The following is a 23,813-nucleotide window of genomic DNA, read 5'->3' on the forward strand; positions in this document are numbered from 1 at the left end:
ATACAAGTCATACTGACCATCTTGGAACGGTAGCAAACATTGCAATTCATTGTAGACTGGAAAGGGTAAAGTGGGAAAGATTCGATCAGCATTTCATTGTAAAATATAATTTTATTTCAGAAGATTCCAAAATATGTGATTTACAACGCATTTCCACACATATATTGAGCATGCCAATGTTAACATCTCTTAAATTCTCAAAAACTTAGCAACTTTCACCACTTAAGTAAACTATCTTCATACAGCACATGTCACTTCTTCAAGATCAACATGATAATGTACATTTTCTCAGAACTATAACTGTAATGTTAGGCTATGATCTGAAGAACAGAGGCTTATATCAATAGAGGAAGTAAGCAGTGTTTCACCTGTGACTTGTGTCAATTGTAGTACAGCAAATTCAAGTCAATCAATGTCAGTCAATCACTGAGACAAAATGTGAAGGTTAATGCATAGCAAATACATCAATGACACTTGTGTAATACATAAAAGGCACCCGACTTTATCAAAGCGTAATACATTTAAATGAATTTGAAAGGAGAAATACAGTCATATTAAGAGGTGTAAGGCAATAACATGGCACCATGGCTGTAGCAGTGGCGAGCCGTCAGGGCCCTCTAGGCCCTCTGTGAGGGCCTAAGATATTCTAAAAAATTATATTTGAAAACATTAAAAAAAAACATTTTTTTTAAAATATTTTTTTTATATATGTTGTTGTTGTTACATTTTTCATTAGTTTTACCAAAATAACTTGATTTAATTGTATTTAAAATAATATTTCCAAAGAAATAAATCCTTCGAATCTGCCTGTTCAGTTTCTGTTGGAATGTGAAGGGTTAAATGCCGTCTCTGCGAGTTATATGAAGACGGGAGAGCTTGTTGGTCCCTCTCTACATTCACAGAGGGCCAGCTATAGTAACTCAACAAGAGAGTAATGTCAAATGACAGTACAATTGACCAATCATATCTTCCCTCTAAATGGGCGGGCTTTATTTTCGCGGACTTTATGACAAGTTCCGCCCGCTGTGAGGTCTATGCATGGATGTATAATAAGTATGTAGGATGTATAATGGTCTATGCAAGTGGTGCAGTGACGCGTCCTAAAACCCGGAAGTAAGCTTCGCTCGGATTCCCTCGACAGAAAGCAATGGGATTTCTCCATAGGGTTTTGGAAAATAGCTCGAAATAAGGTCTGTGGAAAACGAACCTGTTAGATAAATGCACGTTGTGTTCAGCCGGATAATATCCACATGTCTATCCTACTTTTATTATTTTTGAATCATAAATCTAATCGATAGATTTATGATCGATAGATTTATGATTAGCATAAGTTCGTTCATGATGGCTCACTTCAGTGATAGTGATGACATCGTTGCGAAATTATTAACCGAGTCATTTTCAAGATTGAGTTACAATGATAAACTGGAGTGGCAAAGGATCAGCTGCATGACCCGCCATCAAGTGCTTCATCCAAAAGGACAGGAGGATGGACTTTGTGTTTAAGTGATTTGATCATCAAAGGTAGGCCTAAGTCATTTTCAATGTGGGCCGCCGTGCCGACTTAATTCATTTGTAATTGTTACTTGGCTGTGGGTGCCCTGTCATGATAGGTGTTTATATAAATGGTGTTGTTTTGTGTGGTAGAGGGTCGCTGTCATTAATGCGTTTTGCACCCTAGACCACTGTTTTGATATTCCGCTGAAGTCTACGTTGAGACGTAATATCTCTTCTTTTTTTCGAGGGAAGGGGGGGTCAGAGGGCCTAGGTATAAAAGTCACGGCTCGCCACTGGGCTGTAGCTTCATGTTATCAGAGGAATGTCCAGGCTGTCTGCACCATAATACCACACCATCTTTCTGCCTCTTTACAATAATTGCAGACACAAACATGCAAACATGTTCTAGTATTAACACAGCATTAGACTGGCTCAATCACCAAGAAGTATGATTAGGAAATTCACTAATAGTAAGGATTCCACTTCTAGAGAAACACAATGCTTCGAACTGCACTGTGGACACGTTTACCTCCTGTTCACCAGTGAGGCCCTGCTTTTTTCCATTCTTTCACTTTGATCAATTCCACAATTCTGAATTGAATTTCCTTCACCTGTTTATCAGTGCAGTCCTTACTGTTGCTTCTTCTTCTCCACCAGCTTAATGAACTTCTGGATGTCTTCGGCCATCAGCTGGGGCTCTTCCATGGCGGCAAAATGGCCTCCACGGGCCATGGGTGTGTATGTCACCAGATTGCGGTATTTTTGCTTGACCCATAGTTTGGGAGTGTGCATCAGCTCATTGGGGAAGCAGGCAAAGCCAGTGGGGACACATACAGTCATCCTGTGTCGAGACAATGTGGTAACAAAGAAAATGTTGTTGAAATGCTGCTAATACATGAAACTTGTACACAACATATATTGCTGGATATCAGTTAAAGTGGACCTATCAAGCTATATTTGAAACATATATTGTAGTGCCATACCTATACAAAACATATCTGTGAAGTTTTTTTTTCAAAATACCAAACAGATCATGCATTTTAGCCATGCCTCATTTCGCTCTATTTGCTCTTTCCAGCCCTGTTTTTGCAAGGGCTGATTCTGTGACGTAGCTTTAATGCAAATGAGCTTCAGCTGACCACGCCCTCCTGCAGGAGACGGGAGTGTGCTCTGATCAGCTGCTGGGCTCTCAGAAGAGGTGGAGGAAAAGAGAGGCTCCGTCCTCCGTGTATTATTCTTATATTATTATATAGAGTCATTATTCATTTGTTTTAAAGCTCAATAAATAACAGAGAAGACCTCTGACCGGCACTTTGCTAATTTTGTCCGGAAGATTTCAACTTTAACGGACATGTTGACCGGCGAAAAAAAATCTAGTTCATAAACATGTCCGTGGTAAAATGTTTAGAACACCCAAGCAGAAATCTGCCGGAGTCTTCTGCCACAGATTCTTGTCTTTTTCCAGGGATGGCATTGCATGCTGTATTAACTCCCTTAGACATCCTGGCAAGAGCAGGCAAAAACACAAATGTGACTGGGGGAGATTTAGCTTTCCGACAGCCTATATGCGAATGAGAGGTTGGGCAATGGCCATGGCCCAACCTCTCATCCCCCTGATAGGTGGAGAGTTGCCTATATAGGCGGAGCACCCGTTTTCTGACGTCAGAGAAATTAAAATCTGAATCAGCTCCGTTGCAGCCCCGTTTTTAGAGATTTGGGTATGGAGGAAAAGAGAGAGGGTTGTGTTTTCTGACACTTGGTGAGTTCCCTGACACACCGGGGACACATATTCATGTATAAAAGACGTACACAAGTGCATTTTGCATGATAGGTCCCCTTTAAGTCAAGGAAACTTCTAAAATGATGAAAATATCCTGTAAAAATATACCATTACTCAAAACTTGAATGTATCTGCTCTGAATTTAAGTATTTGTGACTAGAAAATTGTGGCCCAGGACTCATTTAAACTAATTTTAAATGATAATCAACATCACACTGTTTCTACATCTGCTTTATAAGAACCAACACACAGCATTGTCACAGCATTGTCACTCACTTAGAGTGAGGTGCGTTGAGGCCTTTGCCAAAGTTTTCCTTGTAGAACCTCATGGAGGAGACGATGCAGCCAGATGTCCAGTATATCATCACATTAGTCAGCAGGTCGTCTAGAGAGAACTTCCTGCAAGAACATTTAATATGACAGTAAAGAGTCTACCATCATTCATCCATATTTTCTGAAACTGAAGATATTTGATTAGTATGACTGTTGAAACATACGCAGTTGCACCTGATGCTATTTAGAACTTATGACAAGTTTGGGTACCACTTTACAATAAGACTACCCTTATAAAGGATGTCATGGCCTGGCTCTTGGCCATAACAAAAAGCATGGGAAGGACGAGAACATATATGAAAAATATAACACAAAGGAAAAACAAAAGACGAAGCGACGTAGCTGCTCCGAGGTCAGAGTTCATAAAGGGTTTATCATTAGGTTATTAATTAGGTTGTAAACACTTTATTAATCATTAAGAACCATTTATAAACCAGTTCTAACTTTCATACATCAAGACAGGCTCACTATTTGGCAAGATGACTAAGCCTTATATTGGCTACCTAGCTTACTTCGTCTTCTTCATCAGCCAGCATCCTTGGTATCTGTTGTTGACTGAGTTGATTCCCCCCATCAATCTTGATGTTTCTTGACATCTCTTTATGACCATTTATTTATGAGTTACTAACATTTATAACTGCCAAAAGGGAGCCTTGTAAAGTGTAAAACACATTCCCATTTATTAATGAGTTACAACCAATTGTTATTGTAAAGTGTTAAACAAATCACCATTTATTAATGAGTTACTACCATTTATAATGTGTTTAAGTTATATTAAGCCTTAAAGGTCACCTATCATGCTATTTTTAGGCAATAGCATAGGTATCAGATATATAAAAAAATATAAAAAACATGTCTATGAAGTGTTTTGGTCAAAAAACCAAACAGATCATCCATTCTAGCCATGCCTCATATCCCTCTATTTCACTTCCTGTTACAAAAGTGCTGATTCTGGGTATAAACAGGTCTCTCTTGAGAATGAGACCCTGTGTCTCAATGAGATTTTCACCTGTATAAATAAAGGCTAAAAAATAAAGCTTTTTTTTTTAAAACTGAAAAATAAATAAATAAGAGGGGGCTGAGTTTATGTCGGCTCATGGGGGACCTGGCAGATACTGTCTAAAATGCTGCGGTGATGAAACGCAAGGATTATTAGATCAAGGATTATTAGATCAAGGATTATTAGATCAAGGATTCTCTCTGAAACAGTATGGAGCTCAAAGGCTTTCTCTCTTGCCGGTTATACCACAAGGTGAGTTCCTTTTTACTTCCTGCTTCTTCACACACATGCTCTCCAGTACAGGTTAGCTCTGAGTGTTAGCGATGCTAATGTAAACATCGACCAGATTACGTCCAAAACAGTCGGGCATTGTTTCTGATAGCAACGTTTCTGATAGTGCTGTGGGTCCGCCGCCGATATTACGTCATATCGGCCGCAAATCTGGATCAGCTCCGTTGTTCCTCCGTTTTTAGAGATTTGGGTACAGAGGAAAAGAGAGAGGGTTTTATTTTCTGACGCTGCGTGAGTTCCCTGACACACCGGGGACACATCTTTATGTATAAAAGACATAAAAAAGTGCATTTTGCATGATAGGTCCCCTTTAAAGTTATGCATAAATTAGGGCGTGGTCACATTGAGTGACAGGTTTGTCCAGTGACTGCTGCTGTTAGCTTTCTCTCAGGGGGCTCAGCCTGCTCAGCTCATCCGGGGAACATAACTTGAACTCTGCCGTGTTTGTTGTGCTGGTGCCTTGTGGACATTCTTCATGCTTAGATCGGACTATTGCGACTCGCTCTGCGGTTAAAACAGACGGTGCATGAATGCGGTTTTGCGGTAAGTGAAATTCGAGTACTTTATTTATGTGTTGCTTCGTAAACGTAGTGTTGAAGAGCGGCGTAGTGTATGTGAAATGAACCTCACAATAGATGTGTGTATATTACAAATATTAATTTCATATTTCAAAATGATTACTTAGATATTACAATATGGTTGGTTGAGCTGGAGTTCATTATTGAGCTTACACGTTAACGTCACAGTCATCTGAAGAACGAACCCAAACCTTGTTCTTGTTATTAATTTTATTACCAAATTGGTATCAAATAAATAGTCAGCATTGGTAATACCACTGTTGATAAAGTAAACCATTTTATTTGAGTATTTGTGTCTGGGAAAAGGTACTGTACCCAGTTCCTATGTTCGGTAGTTATAGACTGGGCTTTCTTGTACAAGAGAATACAAAAAAATCAATATGAACCATTACTGTAAAATTATCCTTAAATGATGTTATACAATGCACCTAATAAACAAGTATGGCATTTTGAAATATGATCTGCAACAATTTTTACTGTAATTTGTGTGCATTTTGTTGTTAACTAAGATGATGTTATTATTTATTTTTTGTTAGTATGCACATGGACGCTTTGGACATACCTGGAGAAGGAAGAAATGGGTCTTCGGAATGATGGGAGTTAAAGACAAAAGCGGAGGCTAGTGTTGAAACTAGTGGAGAAACGATCAAGATGCCACCTTGTCCCTCTGATTAGACGGCACGTTAAGTCAGGAAGTAGCATTATTAGTGATGAGTGGAGGGCATACAGGAGAGTGCTGAGTAACATGGGGTACAACCACTACACCATAAACCACAGCAGGTGGTTGGTGAACCCCCAGACAGGCAGTCATTCCCAATATATAGAAAGAGCTTGGTCGACCGTCAAAGGACATGTCCGTAGACTGAGAGGAAACCGTACAGAGAGTTTGCTGGAGGAACACCTCAAGGTTCTTGAATGGTCCTCTTGGCTCTGCTCACCCTGATGGACTGCTTGGACGCTTGTTCAAGAATATACACAAAGCCTTTCCAGTCTGAGTACCATTATGTCTTTCATTTATGTCTGAGAAAAGCTTTTATGTTTAAATATGTGTATCAGTCATACTAAACAGTCATTACTTTGAGTCCTAATTTTCTTCATGTGTGAATAAAATGTTTTGCTTGTTTCTGTTGCATCTTACTTTGCATTTCATGTGAAATATGTGTATTAGGTCAGCGTGAATGTTATAACTCATTCATAAATGGACATGTGTATTGAACTTAAAAACAACGCACCCTTTCAGTAGTTATAAATGTTAGTGACTCATCAATAGATGGTGATGTGTTTCACACTTTACAATAAGGCTCCCTTTTACCAATTAGAAATGGTAGTAACTCATTAATAAATGGGAATGTGTTTTACACTTTACAACAGGGCTGCCAACATTTGAGTTCAGCTTGGAGTGAGATTTTTTTTGGTCAACCGAAAAAAGAAACGTTCATGTGTAAAGTGTTACAAATGTATTGAACATGTACAAACTAGGGTTTCCCATTAATGTACCGGGCGCTACAGTGGAACACGCACATACACAGTGTACCCGCGACTCTTACAATGAAGGCTCGATAATCAGCTCACAACATATAAAATGGCATATAGGTGTAAGCAGAGGTAAAGTGCTATTTTATAATAATAACAATAATAAATTATATTTCTATAGCGCTTTTCTTGAACCCAAAGACGCTTCACATTTGGGAGGGAGGGTAGACAAACAAAACAAAACGAAAAAGAAACAAAGAAACAAAACAAAGGTTATAAGTGGGGGGAGTCCTCATCTCCGGGGGGTCCGGGGGCATGTTCCCCCGGGAAGATTTTTTTTTTTAAGTATTGAAGTTAAATGCATCAACCTGGTGCATGTTGAGATCAAAATGAATTTAAGGATACATCTCTCAACACCCAGATGAAACAGAACTGTAAACAGATTTTCTTTTTCTTTATGGATATTTTACAAATCACTCCCCTTTCAAACTGTATTCTTGTTTTACTGTCATATAGTATTTCATAGCTGTTTTTCATTTATTCTCATAAATGGTGACCAAACCGTTTGAGACCCACTGAGATAACTAGACTAAAGTTAACTATCTAAACAGAGTCCATTACCTCACTGAGCTGTAGTTATCTCTCAGTCTGACAGGAGAGAGCTCTCCCTCTCCTTGTTTTAGAAACAGCTTTTAATATCTGTTAGCGCAGCTAGCTAACCAGATGCTAACAACAACAACAACAACAACAATGCAAATAGTGAGTTTGGTAGAAACATACTGTATAATAGTAAAGTTATTTAAGATGATGCCATATTTATTGAAGATTTTTACATTATAAATATTCTCCAAAATTATTCAAAAGCATATTCTTCCAAACTCCTTGCCACACAAATTGTAATCGTTTGACAGCCCTAATATATATATATATACATATATATATTAGGGCTGTCAAACGATTACAATTTTTAATCAGATTAATCACAGCTTAAAAATTAATTAATCATGATTAATTACCATTCGAACTATGTCCAAAATATGCCATTTATTTATGTATATTGTTGTGGGAATGGAAAGATAAATGAAAGAAGGCGGATATATCCATTTAACATACAGTATCTATGTTTATTATAACATTTTTCTGCGTGTCAAAATGAAAGACAACCCACACACCTATCAATCATCAAACCGTGGGGTCTTAATTCATTACGTGTTGATTTCAATCAACGGGGGAGTACTTCAGGAAAGTCGACAGAGGGGGGGGGGGGGGCAGCTAGTGGAGTGTGAACGTTGTGATCAGCTGTTTTGGCGCAGTTCTCCAGTGGGGGGGGGGAGTCTCCCTCCGCAGCCGGTTGGCGTAGTTTTGGCACAATTCCGTTGTACAGACCGACGTTAACAGCAGCCCTGTCTGTGCACACGGAGACCGACTCTGTCGTCTGGTGATCTAACCGGCTTCTGGAAAAGCTTCACAAGTACGTCGGTACGCAAATGCGCTTTGTGACACAAGTGACGGTACGCATTTCAGATTACGCACATAACCTGCGTACCAGTTATGTGCACCCCTGTACTACAGCAAAAGTATTCTCCGTCGGGACTCCCTGCAACAACACCACGCCGTTATCAAAGATGTTCTATTGAGAAGACGATCACTACGTGACAAAAGTTTTCAAAACCGTGGCTACTGAAATCAATCTTACTAACGGCTGTCTGTGCAATTTACTCCGCGCGAGTTGGCAGACTTTATTTTGCTTCCTTTAACATCATTTTTCATGGTGGGGCTAAGCCATTTCTTGGTATGGGTGTAGCCTACCCCAGCCATACCCTGGTGCTGCCACTGGTGGCACGTATGGGGCGGGCCATTCTGCACATGCGTTAAATGCGTTAAATATTTTAACTCAATTAATTCAAAAAATTAATTCCCGCCGTTAACACGATCATTTTGACATCATTAATATATATATATGAGAGACTAAACACTAAGGGAAAGGGGGGATCCGGGATGAAACGACAAAGATCCAGGAGAACATCTGGATCAGTTCAGAGCTGCAGTCAGTCACTGTGGTGTTTTATTCTGCATGGCTAGTTACCTGATGATTTTCTTGGGCCCCAGACACTCAAAGTTAGCGCTCACAGAATACAGGCCTTGGAAAGTGGCGTTCACATTCAGAGAGCCAAAAACATCCTTTGGGCTTATCCTGTACAGATCAAAGGTTCATCATTCAAGACTCCATTAGATTGGAGCAGAGCACGAGGCACGTCGAACACATTGAGGCCACAGGCTGAACACGTTGAGGCCACAGGCTGAACACGCGCGCCAGACATACACCTGTCGCTGCTGTGTGGAGGAGATTTCGCAACGGAGGAGTCCCGCGGCTGAAGGCCGCCATCCGCTGGGGAGACCGGCACAGCTGTTTTCTGCTTCTGCCGGTGCGGAGGCCTGATCGGGGGATGTCGCGGAGAAACCGGAGTGTTGCCACACTGCTGGTTGCCTATTCCTTGCTGCTGCCCGTGGTTTTGTTTCGGGAACTTCGTGGATGCTGTTGTGCTGAACTGGGAAAATGGCAAATGTCGTATTTCTGCTGTGCCTTTTTTTGACTGTGCTGGACAATGAGAAGATCGGTAGTCATCCTGAAAAATCTGCTGGATTCGGGTCTGTTCTGTCGCCGGCAGTGGACATCCCCTGTACAGGTTCGGATGGGTTGCACAAACATTTGCTGGTTGCACTGTCGCGGACATTCATCTCGTCAAATGTCTGTCTTTCTCACTTGCCTGCCACGATGGTCCTTCAGAATTGTTTTTTGAACTCTAATCTCACTTTCGCGAAGTTTTCTGGTGACTCTAAAACAGTTGACAATGTTTGTGTGTTGATTAAGAGGAAAAGGTGCTTGGTATTTTTATTGTTGTTGCTATCGGGGAATGTACAGCCAAATCCGGGTCCACCTAGTACTTTTAGTCAAATAGCTACTCCTGCTGATTTTATATCTAGATCGGGGTTAGGTTTAATTCATTTAAATGTGCGTAGTCTGTTACCTAAATTAGATTTTGTCCGTATTTGGGCGAGTTCAACTGATGCTGATGTCATTGTCTTATCAGAAACGTGGCTTGACAAATCCATACTGGCCTCTGACATTTACATAAATGGTTACAATGTATATCGCACTGACCGTCCTAAAAAAGGTGGTGGCGTTGCCATTTATGTGAAAAATAAGTTTTGTGTAACAAATATGGTTTCCAAATCGGTTAGTAAACAACTGGAATTTTTAGCTGTGAATGTCGAAGTCACAAAGGGTCAACAGGTCATGGTGGTGGGTTGCTACAGACCCCCCTCAGCTGTCAAGGACTCCTTATCTTCACTGGCAAAACTGTTATCTCAACTTTCCTACAAGGAAATAGTGCTGCTTGGTGATTTTAATTGGGACTGGTTAACTTCTGTGTCAGAGGACTTTAAAAACCTTTGTACCTCTTTGAACATTACTCAGATTGTAGATAGTCCTACTCGCCCAAACATTAAGTCCCCAAATAAATCCTCCTTAATTGATCTCATTTTAACAAATGTGCCACATAAATACTCATCTGTGGGAGTATTTGCTAATGATGTGAGTGACCACTGTGTTGTAGCCACAATTAGGGACACTAAGATCCAAAAAGTGAAACCACGCATTATCACAAGGAGAGATAAAAAACACTTTGTGGAGCAGGGTTTTTTACACGATCTGTTTGATTTTGATTGGGGTAAGATCAATCTGTGTGCGGATGTAGAAACTGCATGGTCTTATTTTTATCTTGGTTTTATGAAAATTATAGATAGACATGCACCTCTGCGTAAATTCAGAGTGAAGGGACGAGACAATCCCTGGTTTTCCGCTGAACTATCCAGTCTACTTCATGAGAGAAACAATGCCTGGGCTAAGGCTAGGAAATCAGGCTCAGAGGTAGAATGGCTACGCTTTAGGCAGCTAAGAAATAGCTTCACATCACAAATAAAAAGTGCTAAATCAAAGTTCTATTTGTCAGTTACCACAGAAAATCTGAATAATCCTAGGAAATTTTGGAAAGCCATAAAATCAATTTCCACTGGTGATATCCCAAATGAGCTACCTCCATGCCTTACCACAGAATCTGGCATTATATCAGACAGGGCTACTATGCTCAATTGTTTTAATAAGCATTTTGTGTCTTGTGGCTCGCTGTTTGATTCTGTCACTGACTGTGCTTCTGCTTCTGTGAACGCTCCAATCCTTGAACAATGTGGTCTGGAAAACCCTTTAAGTTTTACCCCTTTTACTGTTGGTGTTGTCCATGATGTTTTATCCAAGTTAGATCCTAGGAAACCGGCTGGCCCGGACAACCTAGAACCTTTCTTTTTAAAGATAGCTGTAGATTTTATTGCTCCACCGCTTACTTCTCTTTTTAACCTCTCCCTCAGCACAAATACAATTCCTAAAGTATGGAAGTCTGCTTATGTCTTGCCTTTACTGAAAGGAGGGGAGGCAACTATTTTAAATAACTATAGGCCAATCTCGAAATTGTCAGTTCTGGCTAAAGTGCTTGAACGCCTAGTGAGTGAACAGGTAAAGGACTTTTTATGTATAAATGATATCCTGTCGAAACATCAGTCGGGCTTCAGGAAAAAACATAGCACCATCACTGCCACAATGAAAGTTGTAAATGACATCACTAGTTTTTTAGATAATAAGCAGAGTTGTGCAGCTCTGTTTATTGATCTCTCTAAAGCGTTTGACACCGTTGATCATCGCATTTTAAAACAGAGGCTACTCAGCATTGGCTTGTCCAGCCTTGCAGTGGGGTGGTTTGTGAACTACCTCTCTGAAAGGTCCCAATGTGTACACTTTGATGGGCTCACTTCTGAGTGGTTGAGCATTTCTAATGGTGTACCTCAGGGTTCTGTTCTAGGTCCACTTTTATTCTCCATTTATATTAATAGCTTGGGTGATAATGTGGAGGAAGCTACCTTACATTTTTATGCGGATGATACTATGATGTATTGTGCAGGTACCTCAGTTAAGGAGGCTGTTGTTAAATTACAGACTGTTTTTAACACTGTTCAGACTTAGCTCTCAGCGCTTAAGCTTCTTTTAAATGTGGATAAAACCAAGTTAATGCTCTTTTCAAAAGCTAAAAAGTCACCAGAGCCTGTTTTAGATATTGTAACCATGCAAGGAAAAAAACTTGAAGTGGTAACCTGTTACAAATACCTTGGTATCTGGCTTGATGACTGTCTTTCTTTTAAACTGCATGTAAATAACCTGCTTAAAAAACTGAGGGTTAGGCTAGGTTTCTTTTATAGGAACAAGTCCTGTTTCTCTCTTGAGGCCAGGAAAAGGCTAGTCACTGTGACCTTTTTACCTGTGCTGGACTATGGTGATCTATTTTATATGAATGCGCCGGCCAATTACCTCACCAAGATAGATGCCGCCTATCATAGTGCACTAAGGTTTGTGACAGACTGTAAGACTTTGACTCATCATTGTACCCTGTATACAAGGGCAGGGTTGCTTTCACTTACTGTACGGCGGCTAAATCACTGGTATCTTTTTATTTATAAAGCAATGTTAGGGAAACTTCCGTCTTACATCTGTTCCCTGATCTCACAGCGTATTGTAAATGGCTACTGCCTGAGATCTAAAGCTGTGGTTGTATTACATGTGCCAACTGCTAGGACTGTATTAGGAAATACAGCTTTTAGATGCGCAGCGCCGCTAGCATGGAACAGTCTACAAAAGGAATGGAAGCTAAGCAGTTTGATTCCATTTCATGTTTTTAAAGCTAGGATAGACGCTATACAATCAGAAAATATTGGTGTCTGTAAATGCTACTAGTATACAAACTGTAGTATCATATAATGTCCTTTGTTTTCTGTCATGTTTGTATTAATGTTTGGAACTAATTGAAGCAGGTCACCATTGTAAAAGAGGTCTATGATCTCAATGGGTTTTATCTGTATAAATAAAGGTTTTGAATTGAATTGAATTGACATCAGGAAGTGACATGGGGAAAATGTGCGGTGGCTGTGAATGAAAAAGCTAAGATCCCGTGGGACTTCCATATCTAGACGAATAGAATGATGAGGGCTATCCAACCGGACATCATGGTGGTGGACAAACAGCAGAAGAAGGCAGAGAAGCTTGGGAAATATCAAAATGGCGAGATGGATTGAGGAGTTGAGGAGGCATTCCCCCTTATGCACATTCATGAAATGCACTTTATGACTACACTTTTTGCTCCGTTCCGTTTTGTATTTCTTGTAAAGCATAATGGACTACAACCACATTTCGTTGTGCATCCCTGTGTGGCAGGGAACATTCTCATAGTAGAGAATAGTATGTTTAAGGTTGTGGTGAAAGCAAATATCAGCAGCGACTTTATTTATCTGTACCTGGTGAGTCCTCCGTCCTCCAGGTTCCTGAAGTCACGTCTCGTCCACGTGGAGAACTTCTCCAGAATGTAAGCAGCCAGGCCTACTGGGGAGTCATTCAGTCCTCGTCCTGAGAGAATATTAAACCAGAAACAAGAAAACTGATAAACCAATTTAAGATGCTATCAATCCTTTTCTACTCTACCGAAGCTGGTCTGGAGTTTGATGTCCTTACCCACAGTGTCAGGCTTGGTGGCCTGGATGTGCATGTAGCCAGACTCTTTTATGGATTCCACCACCAGTTTGTCCATGCAGGGGTAGAGACGCTGAACGTCCATGTCAGTGAAGCCAAACAGTTTTGGGAAGCGGTTCCCAAGCATGATGGATAAAGCCATGGGCAGCCCCGGCTTAGAAGGGGGGGCGAAGTTCACATGCAAGCCTCTGACAGTCCTGGGGTATGAAATAAATACAGAAAAGATTAAACACTGCGATGTATAAATACCTTTACACAAAGAGTGTGTGTGTCTTACTTGGGCTGCAGCTGAGCCATGTTGGTGGTGACTAGCCAGCCCCAGTCTCCTCCGTGAGCGTAGAACTGCTGGAAGCCCAGGCGCTGCATCAGTTTGTGGAAGATGTGTGCCGCACACACTGAATCAAAACCTGTTCTCACACACAAAATGTCAGATATTCTTGTTTTTATAAATTTATATTTTCCTATGAATGTCTGCCAACTCACCTTTCTTATGTGGTGCTTCTGAAAACCCGTACCCTGGTATGGAAGGACACACAACCTCAAACACCAGGTCATGTGGCTCTGTGGGTTCTGTCAGCAGAGGAATCAATCCATAGAACTCATAGAAGGAGCCCGGCCAGCCGTGAACCATTATCAGAGGAATGGCAGCAGATCCTACCGGCACCTTCTTGGGCTTCACATGCAGGTAATGGATATTAACGCCTGGGTGGCAGTCCAAAAAGGAAGAGGAAGAAGAGAAGAAGATGGGGTTAGAGAAGGACAACATCTTCTCCATGAGTGTGTGCAATTTAGACTCACCTTCAATGTTAGTTTTGAAGTGGGAGTACTGGTTAAGCTTGTCCACTTGTCCCCTCCAGTCAAAGTCATGTCTCCAGTAAGAAACCACTTTCTGCAGGTACTGGGAGTTAAAGCCATAATTAAACTGGCTGTCCTCCAGTGAAGGGACAGGGCGAGTCTGGTCTATCCTTGTGTACAGGTCCTGCAAGAAGGAAGCAAGAAAGACAGAGATATGTATATGGTATGTGCAGGGGAACATGAGTAAATGCTATGGAGTTATCTTGATTGATGGCTTGAGGAGTACTGGATAACGGGATTAAGTAATCTGGATACAAACAAACATACTTTATTCCCTTGCAGTTATATATAAAAAAAGAATAAGATTACTGGTAGATTAAAAAAAAATGTGGATTAGTAGCAGGATTACAATGTTACAATACATTTTCAAATAACGAAAAGCATATTAAGAAGCACAGTTCACCAGTCTCACAACAACCAGTGAAACTAGTCTAAAGTGAAACCATCATCGTGGCCTCTAGTTTGGGTGGCGATTGGAATAGGTAGGCGTGCTGGTTGAATCTGCTTTTCTTTTTTATATGTTCTTTTTGAAAATTCAGTAGGTGGATACTTGATTTGTTTAAAATACTGTCATCGCCTAATCCATATACTTTAGTAAACTGAAAAAGTGCATATTTCTGCTTTGTATGCTATACTGTTCTGTAGGCTAATACTTTAAGTGTGAATCTATAGGCCTGCTGCCTGAATCTGCTTTATGGTTTTCACTTTATCTGTGTATGTTCCTGGAGCCTGTAACCCCTTGGTGCGGTTCGTTTGGGTTGGTGTGATTTGACCAATTGTTGAACAGCATTTCCGTGTACATGACTTTTGACTACAGTTTATAGTCCGTTTGAGGTTTGCCCGTGTGAACGCAAACCGAACCTTCTGAAAAATGAAACAATGTAACAAATTTGCGCACCAGAGAAGCCACTATTAGGTGTGTATGCGACCTAAGGTGAATGAAGAAGACAACAATGAATGAATGAAGAATGAATGAATGAAGACAACAGAACACCTAAGAAGGTGTTCTGTTGTCTTCATTCATACACTTGATTAAAAGCCTTCTTTTGATATTTATTTTTACTGTATTTTATTTGCATTGCATTCGATATTGAGGTAATTCAAAAGTAACAAAAGTAATCAGGTTACATTACTTGTATGTTATGATACTTAGATTAGGTTATTGATTTACATTTAACATGTAAATAGTAATTGTAACAGGATACTTTTTCAAAGTAACCCTCCCAACACTGCTTGAGTGATAAACTAAAAGGGAATCTAACCTCCAATTCTTTATCACTGGTGCTGACTTTAAAGGGATAAATAGTGACGTCCTCCCCCCCATCAGGGGGTGCACCGGGCCCCCACCAGCCATCCTCGGTCTTCAAGACCTGCTTCCTGCTCCTCTGAACCAGGAAGCAGATGAGTCCTCCAATCAACAGGCAAACCAGCAGCTCTGTGAACATGGTGCTCCGTGTCTGGGGGTGAAACACAATGATGTAAAGAACAAATAAAAGATGAACAAATATTTACCATGCATAAAACAAAACACAATATAACATTTCAATGGTTTGATTTATGTTTGCTATGACAGTAAACTTTCATGTAGGAAGAGAGTCAAGTTAAACTTGATACCTTTTGAGATATTGTTTCCATTCCTTTGTTTATGAGTTAAAGGTCATCTATTATGCAAAATCCATTATTCATGTCTTTTATACATAAACATGTGGGGACACTGTGTAAAAAAAATTCTGAAAGTTTCAGGAAAAAAGATTCGCTCACTTTTTGTCCTGATCCATTTATATAACAACCTGTCTGAAAATGAGCTGATCAGATTTTGGCCACTTTATGATGTCATAACGATTTTTATGACATCATAAAAAACGTTATCTCCTGAATCTCCTCCTAGAGCACCATTGTGTTCTTTGTAACCAAATGTCTCTCAGAGGGGCGTGGGGAGGGGCTCCTTATTTTTCATCTAAAGTAACAGACAGAGAATCAGCACTTTTGAAACAGGGCTGAAACAGAGGGGATTATGGGATGCTGCAATGACCTGTTTGGTATTTCGAGCCACACACTTCGGAGACATGTTGTGTATATATCAGAGACCTATAATATATTGATGACAAACAGTATAATAGGGACCTTTAAAAATAGGTGAACAAAAGATCTTGCCAGAAGATTTCCATTTTTCCTTAGATTTCCATAGAACGTTTTTATGTTAATGGTTAAAAAAAGGTTTTGATAGGATCATGTCTCTAAATGTCCTTTGGTCAGTCCTTTTATCCTATGAGCAACATAATAAATAATTATTGAAGTGTAACAAGATGTGACATCTTGTCTTACTAAAATCAACTGAACAATGAATATATGGTTTGAATGCAGAGTTTGTGAGAAACAGTTTTAATGTAAATTGAAAGAGTCCATGAAATTACATTTATTGGGCTAATAATCGATGACACAATAAGTTGGAAATGACACATACAATCATAGAATGAAGTACAATCAAAGCTGTCAAGAAGCATTTCCATACTAAACAAAGTAAAACAAGTCCTAGATCAAAAACCAGTTTGCATTCTCTACTGTTCACTAGTCTTACCATATCTGACTTACTGTGCTGAAATCTGGGGCAATAACTACAAAAGTTTAATACATTCAGTATATATTCTACAAAAACAAGCCATACGAATCATTCACAATGCCAAACATCTTGATCACACTAACGCATTATTCCCGCAGTCAAAATTGCTCAAATGTACAGACTTGGTAGAATTCCAAACGGCACAAATCATGTTTAAGGCAAAAAATGACGTTTTACCAGGAAACATCCAGAAAATATTCATTTAAAGGTGGGGTATGTAATTTATTTCAGAAACACTTTTTCTTATATTCCATGGAATGCTCTTAACATCCCGATAGCAATGAATATCTTAAATGCTTTGACAAAAAATCCATAAACAAACGTCATCTGTGGAAGCCGTGGCGCTGTAAAAAGCACGACCAATCATCTGAGCCGGCCCGGCTAAAGTAACTGGATGGCCTACCTGCCTGTCAGCCTTCCATCTGTGCACTAACTTATCTCGTGCCCTCATTGGTCATGTGTGCGTTCGTGTGTGTTGGAGGAGGGGCTCTGTAAGGAAGTGGCAGATTCTTTCCGGCTGTGTATTTTCAAATTCTAGCGCACTCGAGCTGGTTTCTCCAAAATTACCTGCCCCACCTTTAACGAGTGGGGGGATATAGTTCAAGGAGACCATTTCAATTCGAAATTCAAAGGGTCCGTACAACCAGAAGAACATGTTGTATCTCAGCCTGTGGAGTGACACTATGGAACAGTGTGAATGTGGAGCTAAAGCGATGTCCAGACATTAATCAGTTCAAGAGGAAATACAGAGAAATTATTTTCTCGAGGTACAGGGATGGGGAGGGTGTAGACCAGGGGTCTCAAACTCAAGGCCCGGGGGCCAAATCCGGCCTGCGACTTCATTTTATGTGGCCCCACAAGCAGGGGCGGACTGGCCATCTGTAGAATCTGGAGAACCACAGAACGGCCGGTCGTCAAGGGCCGTTGACGGCCGGCCCTTTAAAAAAAAAATAGTTTAACGTCATCATTTAAGATGCGCTGACGGCCGACAGAGGGCAACAGCGGCCGCTAATGCAGTTGTGTGGTTCTTATCTGTCAAATAATAACACACGAAGAAGAAAAAAGACCGGCCACACGAAGGCCCATTCCGAACCGCCCCCTACACCCTACCCCTCCGTTTGCGCGTTCACGCGGAGGGTCCGCCACATTGAGGGCTGTTCCAAAGCAACGAGTGTGAAGCGGTGTGGAGGGGGAGTGGGCTATCAAGCCCTCAAACAGCGAGTCTGCAGCGATGCTGACTTGAGACCGGTCTCTACCTGACCGGAGTCACGCTGTGTGTGTCCGTCAGGAAACACGCTGTTTACAAGTAGTTCCAGCAAACATCCACTGATAAACTGCGATGTTAACAACCTCATGATAACCTCATGTTTTTAACTTAGGATCAAACCTGTGTTTAGTCTAGAAAAAGGTAAATGTGTGCATTTTACTATAAAGTTGTGTATATTTACAGACTGTTGCAAAAACTAAGAAGCTTATAAACATCAGGTTTAAAACTAAAAGAGCTTTGTAACACAATGAAAGATGTTTGGAGTTTTATTTGAGTTATTCATTTAAACTTTTTGTCAAAGAGATGCTGATTTGAAACCGTTGTTACATACAGTTACGGCATTTCCTGTTTCTGCCGGAGAGAGGGGAGGCCGTCCCAAAGCTTGCTGCTGTATTTACTCCCTCCATCGGACAGGAGGGAGCCTCGTTGAGCTGCGAGGGAGGCTACAGACGGAGTTCACTCCATCACGGAGGGGTAGGGTCGAGGGAGTGGTTTGGAATTGGGCCGAAGAGAAGGGATTAAACGCCGCGGCAGACAGGGAGAATGAAAACACATGGATACAAATCAAAGAAAACTAAAAGAAGAAGGTGGGGCCGAGAAGGCAAGAGAAAAAAAGTGAAGTCACTAGTCTCGCAGGTGAAGCATATCAATGTCGCAAATTGACAGACCTTGTTGGCAGCAGCGCTGCTACAAGCACTATCAGCAGCAGCTTAGAACAAGTGCAAGATGATGAAGAGAATGATGAGGGCGCGAGTTCAGATATACAGCCAGCCTCCTGCGTTCATGATGAGGGACAGAGTTGATCTGCTGGAAGAACCAGCTCAACTGGCACATACAAGTGCAGGGCAAGAGGTGGGTGAGAATTATCCCTTGAACTCAGTGGCGTTTTCTCCTGGAGGCCAAGGGAAGCCAGGCTTCCCCTGAATTTTGGATTGTAGTTATAATTTTAATAAATAAATAAAAACACTTAGTTTAGTTTCGGTAATTATTCTGCCGGCCCGTCTCTCCCCCATTCTCATTGAGTATTTTACAAAGAGTGAAACAGCGCCCCTCTAGATGTCATGGTGAAACAGTAGATTGCACTCTCTGTTGCGAGAGGAGGCTAGCCGAAATGTTCTTCCCTTGGTGAAAAAAAATGGAGGGATTGACCAATCAGATGAGGCTCACGTCATGCCTCACAATCCAATTATTTAAGTATTACGGGCCGTCCACACTACAGCTTCAAAAACGGTTTCCAACGCGTCTGCCCATTCACTTTGAATGGGGTGACGTCACGTTGCCTCGCTTTTCACCGAACTGAATTGTGGGTAGCATAGCGGTCCGTCTCCGGCGTCAGAACGGCCCCTACACACGGCGGCTTGCGTTGCCGCTTCAACGCTTCTGCCCATTCACTTTGAATGGGGTGACGTCACGATTCGCCGAACTGCATTGTGGGAGCAAAGCGTAACTTCTCTCGCGGTGCTCGCTGCAAAAGTAGAGCAATGTTCTACTTTTGCCGCCTCGACGGAGGCGTCAGCCAATCAAATCCTGCGTATGCAAATCTGACATTACAAGCGCTATAGCCAATCAAACCGCGTGTATGTTGGGAGAGCCAGACCGCAGTTATTTCCCATATGTCAAAAAATGGAGGAGAAAATGATCGTGGCGGTACTATATGACCAGTCCCTCTTTCCATACAGGGATACAAACCGGAGGAGCCAGGCATGGGGGGAGGTGGCAGAGACAGTGGGTGAAACTGGTAGGTTTTCGCCTGTTTGGGGAGTTTATATCCAGTGTACTTCGTTTGAATGGACAGCTAGCAAGCATAGACAGTATATTTAGCCAGCATGGATGTAGCATGAGCTTTGCTTTGTATGTCCGGGGCGGGACATTCATGTGATTGGTTGTTGGTCGCGTTGACTCCCCAAGCTCAAGACACGCCCACCGCCAAGCGGCAACGCACGCCGCCGTGTGTAGGCTCCGGAAGTTGAACAATGTTCAACTTCTGACGCAAGAGACGCCGGAGTAGCCAGCGCCAGCCAATCAAATCCCGTTTCTGAAAATCTGACAGCTCAAGCCCTAGCCAATCAAACCGCGTCTAAGCTGGGAGAGATATCCCGCCGTTGATTTCTATATTTCAAAAAAAGATGGAGGAGAAACTAATTATCGCCGTAGCAAATCACCTGGTTTTGTATGACCAGACCCTCTTCACCTACCGGGATACAAACCGGAGGAACCAGGCATGGAGGGAGGTGGCAGAGACAGTGGGTGAAACTGGTAGGTTTTCGCCTGTTTGGGGAGTTTATATATATATATATATATTGCTCGCATAAAATCCCCGGGGTTTTTTGCTTTGTATGTCGGGGGCGGGAGATTCATGTGATTAGTTGTTGGTCGCGTTGCTCGAATAAAATCCCCAAGCTTCAGACACGCCCAGCTCCAAGCTTTTTTTTAAGCTGTAGTGTGGACGCTCTGTTACAAAGTAAATTTGAACTGTGGCTATGTATGCATATATTATTATGTACACTTATTTGTATTTACTTTTGTTTGGCCTTAGGATGGCGATAATTGGATGACCATTTTAGTTTTCACTTCATTTCACTGTAAATTGCATGAAATTATGAGCTGTTTTGTTTTAATTTTGTTGTATGTATTTTTATGTATGTTTTGAGTGTGTGAGGACCCCAGGGAGAATAGCCAATGCTCATGCTAGTGCTAATGGGGATCCTAATAAAGACAAAGACAATCAAATCGCATCAACTTCAGTTCGTACTGTATCACCGCCCTTAAAAAGTAGCAAGCAACTGAAGCAAGTGCAATTATGGAGGGTAGAGATTTGGAGTAGTTCATCAAACATAATTGTACTAAACTTCCGCTACAGCAGCAACTAAAAATGAAATCTGATGACAGGCCAATGCCCAAACTGGAGCTGTGTACAGAGAGGAACAAAGGAGCAAATCGGACGTAAAACTTTAAATAATAAAGATTTCTAACATTTGACATTTCATGTGGCCGGACTGGGTCAGTTTCCAGGGCTGCATTTTAGTCACAGTCCACCCCAGCCCACAAGAGCTTGCAAAGAATATAATGCGTATTATACGGTTACATGCCACTTTACATAAGCAGGTTGCCCATAAACTACATGTCCCACAATGCATCTCGTTTTGTGACATGCACACTGAAGAGACTTGCAATTATTTGCCCTGGACTTCTGCTTTCATACATAGTTAATTTCTAAGTTATTATAATGATAATAATCCAATTCAGAGGCAATAATCTAATATAATACATTATTTTATATATATATATTATATATTTATATAGTTACAACCGGCCCTTTGAGTGCAACCTTTATGCGAATGCGGCCCGTGATGAAATTGAGTTTGACACCCCTGGTGTAGACTGTATGTCTATGTATATGTATGTGTATATATGTGTATTTGTATATGTATATGTGTACTGTATGTGTATGTATATATATATATATATATATATATATATATTAGGGCTGTCAAGTTAACGCGTTGATAACGCGTTAACGCAACAAAAAAATTAACGCCACTAATTATTTTAACGCGATTAACGCATGTGTATTTTTTTTCCTCGGTCGCCCCGTAGTTTCAGAGCGCATCGAGTTTAAAATACCATCTACAAGCTGATGCTGACAGCCCCGCTCCTGCTGCCCGCTTGCTGCAGACCACACTTCCACGCTCACCGGCAGGCACCGACTGGCTATCGGGAGGACCGGGAGGGTGTGTGTATGTGTGGCCCGAGCGAGCGAGAGAGAGACCTTACGTGCATTGTTGTTGTTAGCATCTGGTGCTAGCTAGCTGCGCTAACGGATATACGGAGCTGTTTAAATGAAAACAGAGGAGCGACATTTCGCCACAACTGCGCCGAGCACTTGACTTTATGCAGGAAGCCAGACAGTGGGACATTGTACGAAAAGTCAGCACACTCAGCACACTCAGTGCGCAACATGATTGCAGCGTCCAGGCAGCTCCCGTTCGAGCATATGCCTTGAGTTGCACATAGCTCCAACGATCGATCGATCGATCCATCTCACACACACACACACACACACACACACACACACACACACACACACACACACACACACACACCACACACACACACACACACACACACACACACACACACACACACACACACACACACACACACACACACACACACACACACACACACACACACACACACACACACACACACACACACACACACACACACACACACACACACACACACACACACACACACACACACACACACACACACACACACACACACACACACACACACACACACACACACACACACACACACACACACACACACACACACACACACACACACGTTTAATATTCATGAGAATATTTGTCATTGTTCAAATGATAATAAACATTAGCATAAAGCATGTGTCCACATATGTTGATAAGAGTATTAAAAACTTGAAAAATATTCCTCTAAGGTACATTTAGAACAGATAAAAAATGTGCGATTAATTTGCGATTAACTATTTTAATCGACTGACAGCCCTAATATATATATATATATATATATATATATATATATATATATATATATTTCAATCAACAAGTAAAGCAGATTAATAATAATTAATAATAATTATTATTATTTATAGATTATAAATACATAATTTAGGGACAAGGGGGTGAGATTAAATAAATTATACTTCTTCTCACTCCTTTTCAAACACTAGATATGACTGTTTATGTTGTTAATGTTGTTGTTGTTGTAAATGTCACTTTGTTTTGTTTAACATGACTATGCACTGCAACATTTCTTTGTTGTTTGTAATTATTTATTTTAACTTGTTCAAAATAAAATCAATCAATCAGGGGGCACTTTGATTTCACAACTTTGTAGAAAAAGCAGCCAAACAAAGGTGTCCTGTGGTGCAGCTGACCGGATCAGAGAGCTCAAAGTCTGCACTGTTTAACTCTCCATGTACATCCAGGACACCGAATAAAGACCACTATGGACTGTAACGAGCCGTATCATACCGTGTTACTGCAGACACAATCGCATTACCATGTGTGCTTCAGATGCTGCTGGATAGTCATTATTTTCCGGCATAGATATACAAGTTTACTAATGTAATAAATCCTCAAGAAGGAAAGTCCACGTTTGCCCCCGCACTGTTTTTGCAGTGAAGCGTTTGGAGTCACTTAAAGCGGGACCTGTTAGCCTACTGTAAGCTGTCCACTAAGTGCTGCAGATAGAACATTATAGATGAGACAGAAGGAGTTTACCTGCTCGACGCTGCTCTCCTCTCTTTGACAGCGGGGTGGTGCGTCAGGATGCGTGCACTATGGTTCTGGTGAGCTGTAAATCATGGTGTATGAAGCGAAACAATATGGAGGGTTGAGTGGACTGTGTGAGGGGCGTGTGGAAATGCCAGAGGTGCATGATGGGATATGTAGTATTATGCCGATTAAGAACAGTTTAGCGTCTTCAGGCAATAGTATGA

General features: G+C 41.2%; 1 protein-coding gene across 1 annotated transcript; it reads right to left on the reverse strand.

Moving 5' to 3' along the window:
* Positions 1-1,543: 1,543 nt before the first annotated feature.
* Positions 1,544-23,785, reverse strand: ephx1 (epoxide hydrolase 1, microsomal (xenobiotic)). Its single transcript, XM_034201543.1, has 9 exons — positions 23,596-23,785; positions 15,695-15,889; positions 14,376-14,556; positions 14,061-14,279; positions 13,855-13,984; positions 13,560-13,774; positions 13,346-13,454; positions 3,551-3,673; positions 1,544-2,335 (listed from the first exon to the last, which is right to left on the reverse strand). Exons 2-9 carry the CDS (start codon positions 15,875-15,877, stop codon positions 2,125-2,127), a joined length of 1,371 nt encoding a protein of 456 aa, XP_034057434.1. The 5' UTR covers positions 15,878-15,889; positions 23,596-23,785; the 3' UTR covers positions 1,544-2,124.
* Positions 23,786-23,813: the final 28 nt, after the last annotated feature.

This window comes from Gymnodraco acuticeps, unplaced genomic scaffold, assembly GCF_902827175.1.
Source record: "Gymnodraco acuticeps unplaced genomic scaffold, fGymAcu1.1, whole genome shotgun sequence".
In the NCBI taxonomy this organism is placed as follows: domain Eukaryota; kingdom Metazoa; phylum Chordata; class Actinopteri; order Perciformes; family Bathydraconidae; genus Gymnodraco; species Gymnodraco acuticeps.

What these genes read in the sequence shown, in the direction of transcription:
- ephx1 (XM_034201543.1), bottom strand. Translation starts at nt 15,877, where the DNA reads ATGTTCACAGAGCTGCTGGTTTGCCTGTTGATTGGAGGACTCATCTGC. An exon ending in AGAAGCACCACATAAGAAAG is followed by an intron (nt 13,985 to 14,060) that starts GTGAGTTGGCAG and finishes GTGTGAGAACAG; the next exon opens with GTTTTGATTCAGTGTGTGCG. An exon ending in ATGGCTCAGCTGCAGCCCAA is followed by an intron (nt 13,775 to 13,854) that starts GTAAGACACACA and finishes TTCATACCCCAG; the next exon opens with GACTGTCAGAGGCTTGCATG.